This window comes from Clavelina lepadiformis, chromosome 5, assembly GCF_947623445.1.
Source record: "Clavelina lepadiformis chromosome 5, kaClaLepa1.1, whole genome shotgun sequence".
NCBI classification, from domain to species: domain Eukaryota; kingdom Metazoa; phylum Chordata; class Ascidiacea; order Aplousobranchia; family Clavelinidae; genus Clavelina; species Clavelina lepadiformis.
Genome location: NC_135244.1, coordinates 13,374,512 through 13,380,542, shown reverse-complemented (window position 1 = coordinate 13,380,542; position 6,031 = coordinate 13,374,512). Strand labels below are relative to the sequence as shown.

The following is a 6,031-nucleotide window of genomic DNA, read 5'->3' as shown; positions in this document are numbered from 1 at the left end:
GTTGTGAAAGCACAAATTACCATGAGCTTGCTAAATGCAATATAACTGTATAAGGAAATGCATAATTTTATGGAGATAAATAGTTTCTGACATAGGCCTACTTTTGCGCTTCATCAGAGCATTTTACAAGAAAAAGTTGTAGACTGTATACAAATGCTTTGTGCAGATGTGATTGCAAATGAAAATTACTGCAAATTATCTTCGAAATAAAACACTGACTACTTTCTACTGCAGCATTTGGTAGCCTAAACCTATTCAAGTATGTCATACTTTGCAAAGTAACTATTTCACCGAATGAAGGTTACGCATCCTGTTATCAAAGATAGGTGGTTATATAGGAGAATGGTTATATGCAAAAAGTTGATTTTAGCTATTTGAAATTTTATAGGATTTAAATTTAGATTAGAAGGTAGATTTTGGTTAGGTTAAGGTTACTAAGTAATAACATTTAGGTGAGGTAAGAAGGAACTGTGAAAATAGCTTCAAACGCACGATGTGTTCCGGTGAAATGGTGACAGTCTATACTCTATATTTTAACCTAAAAACTATACTTAAGTAAAAGTAGAAGTACCTATGAACAAAACTTAAGTAAGCTTAGCCAAGATAGAAGAAATTTAGTTAAGTAAAACTACTTAGTTACTGACCACCACTGCTTTTTTCCAAACTTTGTATTGCACCAGTATTGTTTATTTTTCGCCATTGACTGTGGGGAGAGAAAGTAGAATGCTAACCTCGTTGTAGAATGGTCAAACAAGAAGTACTGTACGGTCAAAGATATAATCAACGAACGGGAACTGCGGCAAAGCCCACGTAAAACGTGTAACATATGAATTACAGTGGTTTTACAACGATGGAAGTTTAGTACATCCGACAAACGAAGAATGTGTTTATACTGCATTAAAATATGCATCAAAACATTCACTGGGAAAAAGTGCTTCCAACACTGGCCTCTAAACAAATGTGGCTCAGGTTCTGTGTTCGATATTCAGTGGCGCCATACCACTATAATGCCCAAGGGCAAGGCATTAATGACATTTGCTCCTGTTCAGGTTCAGTGGACTTGGTGGACAGTTCGAAATTCTGTCAACACTAATGTACTTAAAAAATAAAAACAAATCAATAAATAAATACGCGTGACAATCGAAACTTGCGAAAAGGCTAGCTCGGTAACAGGGTTCCAGAGATGAGGATTTTTTTGATTTGGGTTAAGACTTTTTTCCTCATTCTGAGGACAAATATTTATCATACCATAGCCTAAAAGGCTTAAAACATTTTGAAAAGTAATTAAGGTAATAATTTCTGGTAACAACAAGCACGGCCACTAAACCCACTTTAAACGTATATAATACAGTAGTAGTGTAGTGTAAGGTATTGAGTATTGACTAAGATTTCAATTAAGTCAACAAAGAGCCACGTACAGTAGCATGGAATATTGGTAATTTTTCGTTGAAGTGATGCAGTAACAGTCATGAAGAAATGCCAAGTATAATTGGTAAATGAACAATAAATAGGATTTTTATCACCAAAAAGACATGGTTCTGATTACACTGATCAATATTTAAGTGCATGCACTTATAATTACTAAGTATTATTATGTTGTATCCTAACTACTGTACTTTCTATAGGCTATAGGCTTTCACATGGGTGTGCAATAGTATACTTGATATAATTTTTCTAGGCATGCAGGTTGTTTTTATCCACCCTGATTTAGGTATTGGTGGAGGTGAACGGCTTGTTGTTGATGCTGCATTGGCATTAAAAAAGAAAGGCCATCGTGTTAGCTTTATCACAGCTCATCATGACCATAACCATTGTTTTGAAGGTGAGATTGCTAAATATTATTTAATATCATTCAGTTGATGTGATCTAAAATTTCGTACTTTTGATGCAGAAACTAAAGATGGCTCATTTTCCGTGACAACAGTTGGTGACTGGATTCCAGTTAACGTGTTTGGTAGTCTTCATGCAGTTCTGGCATATGCAAAAATGGTTTATCTTGCCATTTATCTTATCCTTCTATCCAGGCTGAAACCTGATGTGATATTTTGTGACCAAGTGTCTATTTGTGTTCCATTTTTAAGGTTATTAGATTTTGTGAACTTTTAAGTGATTGTCTCTCTATTCTTAGGTTTAATTATATTGTGAAATTTGTTACCGTTAGTTTTTCTTTAGGTTGGGTACTTCAGCAAAAATTGTGTTTTACTGCCATTTTCCTGACAAGTTGCTCACCAAGCGTGAAACTTTTTTGAAATGGTTGTATCGCAAACCACTTGACTGGTTGGAGGAAAAAACAACTGGAATGGCTCATCTTTTGCTTGTTAATAGTCATTTTACGGGTAGTTATAAATAGCAAATTAAAAAGGCTTTTTAAGGATAACTTTCAACACAAGGTGTGTCACAAAAATGAGACTAGTCACGTGCAATTTTTCTTAAGAGAGGTATTCATGATTACACATTTCCCTTGCGTAGTAATTCTCTTCAAAACTTACAAACTTTTCTTTCATTTTTCTCTGTTCTTGTGTTTACCCAGAGAAAGCATTTTCTGGGATACTCTGGAGCATCTCCATTGTAGTTTATGAGAAGACTTTTTCATGGGTAAAATGCTTTCATTGTATGATACTCCTTAACTTCAGAAATAAGAATTTCACAGGCGACCATTAGCAAGGTCTGGGAATGCACGAGCTGTGGCTAACCGTTAATGCTCATTGTGGTGGATACCTCCCGAATGATTTGAACATTATGAGCAGGAAAGGCATTATCATCATTATAAAAAAATTAGTGATTAGTTTTCTACAAGCCTCCCTTTTGTTACAAACTTTATACCTGCAAAAATATTTAAAATTCAATTTTAAGTATACCTTTTATGTCAAAATTGCAATGAGCCTAAGGTTTACTGAGCCTAAATTGATATACAACGCCTTAAGAGTCAGCATAAATAATCCGCAACATTTCAAAATATTGTATATTCCTATATATAGAAATATTCCTACATATGTTTTAATGAGTTTTTCAAAAATCTTCTTGCCAGTCCTTGGTTTCATGTTAAGTCATTAAATTGTGAGAAAATACAAGGCAACAGCTGGGGCCATGTTTCAATCACAAATGGGATCTAAATGTCTCAGCGTAATATGTCATGATTTTTGTGTCACACCTTTCATTGATGTTAAAAAACACAATTGTTATAAATGTAGTAATATAATTATCGTCGTCAGTGTTTTTGTATAGATGCATACATGTATATCAACTGAGAATCAAGTATGAATGTAAAATTTAGACATTTTTATATAGTATTAGTAAGTAATTAAATTCCACTGCTTTTATTTAAATATGCTACGCTGACTCATTAAATACTATGTACTTAAAAAGTCAATGGTTACTTTGTTCGGCATAGCGAAAACCTTTAGAACTGCGTTTCTATCACTGAAGAAGATGGAGACCCATGTCCTTCATCCTAGTCTGAATACAGCCAATTTTGACAGAGCTCTGCAGCATCCGGCCAAGTTACTTGAGCCTAAAATTCCACCATCATCTCGTCGATTTATGTTTTTGTCAATAAATCGATTTGAAAGAAAGAAAAACTTGGCACTTGCCATAAGGGCTTTAGGTGAAATCCTATATATAGTTGTGAGACATTGCATGCTTAAGTGTAGATAACCACTCACTGGACTTGCATGTTTTTATTTACCTATAGGCTTTTCACCTTAGCGAATTCAATTGTATATGTTTTAAGTTTGCCCATAGAAATTAATGGTATTGGTCATACAGTAGTTCGATTATTTAAACTTCGGCAACTTTTTCAGATAACCTACGAGGTGAAGTTACACATGAAAACTGGAAGAGTATTCACTTAGTTATAGCTGGGGGTTATGACGAACGGGTAAAGGAAAACGTGGATTATTACAAAGAACTGCAGAAACTTGTAGGTATGATGTACTCAATTTTCCTTAAACATTTATGAAAATTGTTGTTGTTCTTAAACATATTCTCACTTTTTGTGGTATGAACAGAATCTATGCAGTTACGTGACAAAGTGACCTTTTGTCGTTCTATACAAAGCTCACAGAAGATGGCTTTGTTGAAATCATCTACAGCAGTGCTATACACACCAGACAATGAACACTTTGGAATTGTTCCTGTTGAAGCTATGTATATGCAAGTAAGACCAGGATTTATTCGAGCCGATTTTGCATAATGCTGCATAACTAATAGCTCAATGTTCCTGTTTGTTGAGATGAATTGCAGTAGACAAAATTTGTTGTTGATGTTTTGAACTCGTGTCTAGACATTTTTCTACTATTGTTTGTATCTGACTATTCATGATGTGTTACGTAATACTGTACTACACAATACTGTGTTATAAGTTAACACCGGAAAACATTTGTGGTTAACTATCACCTGAGCTGGATGTAATGTATCTGTCTGGTTTCTCTATTTATGCCTAATATTTATTTAAACTTAATTTTAATTGTTTCAGACACCGGTTATAGCAGTTAACACCGGTGGTCCACGTGAAACCGTTGTTCACAATGAAACGGGATTTTTATGTGATGGTGATGCTGAACATTTCTCTTCTGCCATGTAAGCAAACATACCTGGCTCTATCTGTACAATTTAATACAGAGTTCGAGGGTAGCTGTATGGATATACTTTTCCTGAACTAATGGTATTCAAGTATTTTTTTGTTTTCAGGTTGCGCCTTATCCAAAAACCAATGCTCTCCAAGGAGATGGGTGCTAAGGGCCGTGAAAGAGTGCTAAAAAATTTTTCCTTTGATAATTTCGCAAACACATTAAATGGTATTATTCAATCCATATTAACGTAAAGCAAAGGGTGGTCCGTCATATTTATCGAAGGCTACATTTAACGTCAAGGCATTTATTTATAAACACCTTTTCCGAATTCGGTAGACCTGATATGCAGTAAATGTATTGATCAACTGTGCTGTGCACTATTACCGGTATTCAGGTTTTCTTAATCACATATATACCGTCTTTTAAAACGCGTAGTAGGTGTTTATATGTGGACAAGTTTACAAATTTCATGCTTGTTAAAATGTTTTGTGTAACCTGCAATAAACCGCGCATTTCATATAATAAGGTTTGCTAACCGTGTCAAGTCCGGTATAGCGAGGCCGCATGGCATTTTTCTAATTTAAACCATTTTTAACCTTCCGTATCTTCGAGTCACTGAACTCGCCACAGAAATGCAATGTTCCAGAACACATAAATTGATTGATGTTTGCTTATGAAAACCTAACATGACTGGAATTGTAACACTCACCACTGTTTGACTGCCTGCTTTTCGATATCCAATTTTCTCTGAACAACGAACTTTTGGTTAATTTTGGTTTAATTGAATTCGAGTAAGATTAGAAGGAAGAATATGGGATAAGCTTAAGTTACTGTGCTCTAACAAGATACTGATAGATAATTTCTGACATACGGTGAAATAGTGCCACCTAATACGTAATTATTGGGTATGTGCTGAAACAAGTTTACCACAAGCCATAGAATAGTTGTCAGTAAGTATCCCACAGAAAGAATTAATAATTATTGATTATGATATGTCTTAGTTAGAACGGTTATTGGCGAAAATGTATGGCAAATTTGCTACTAATCAGGTAGTTAGATCAGTTACTACACAAATTGTCCAGCCCTTTTCGTGGAGTTCATGCACTTGCAAACCAAAATCGTGTAGTTGAAAAATTACACGGAATTCAAAAGCGAAGCAAATCAACTCAGTTTTAAATCGTAAACTTGATCTTTAAACTGCATGCTTAAGTTTCATATCACTTCAGAAATACTGAAATACCACAGCAAAAATTCATCTAGGCTATATCTACTTCGTTAGTTAGGTTGCCACGCACTAATACCTCCACCGTTATCGTTGAATACTTTCCATTCCCATTCGACCCATTTACCTTCATCAATCTTGCAAAGTAACTCTCGCTTTGTAGAGCAAATTGCTTTTATTAGAGCAGTTTTTGCTGATACCAAACGAACGATGATTTTCTTCTTGTAAATTCACAGCT

General features: G+C 34.8%; 1 protein-coding gene across 1 annotated transcript; it reads left to right on the top strand.

Moving 5' to 3' along the window:
* The first annotated feature begins 1,629 nt into the window (after positions 1–1,629).
* LOC143460837 (alpha-1,3/1,6-mannosyltransferase ALG2-like) lies at positions 1,630–5,097 on the top strand. The gene is made up of 8 exons (XM_076958480.1): positions 1,630–1,822; positions 1,892–2,081; positions 2,173–2,336; positions 3,392–3,604; positions 3,801–3,923; positions 4,008–4,156; positions 4,475–4,578; positions 4,690–5,097. The coding sequence occupies exons 1-8, from the start codon at positions 1,681–1,683 to the stop codon at positions 4,820–4,822; spliced, it is 1,218 nt and encodes a 405-aa protein (XP_076814595.1). The 5' UTR covers positions 1,630–1,680; the 3' UTR covers positions 4,823–5,097.
* Positions 5,098–6,031: the final 934 nt, after the last annotated feature.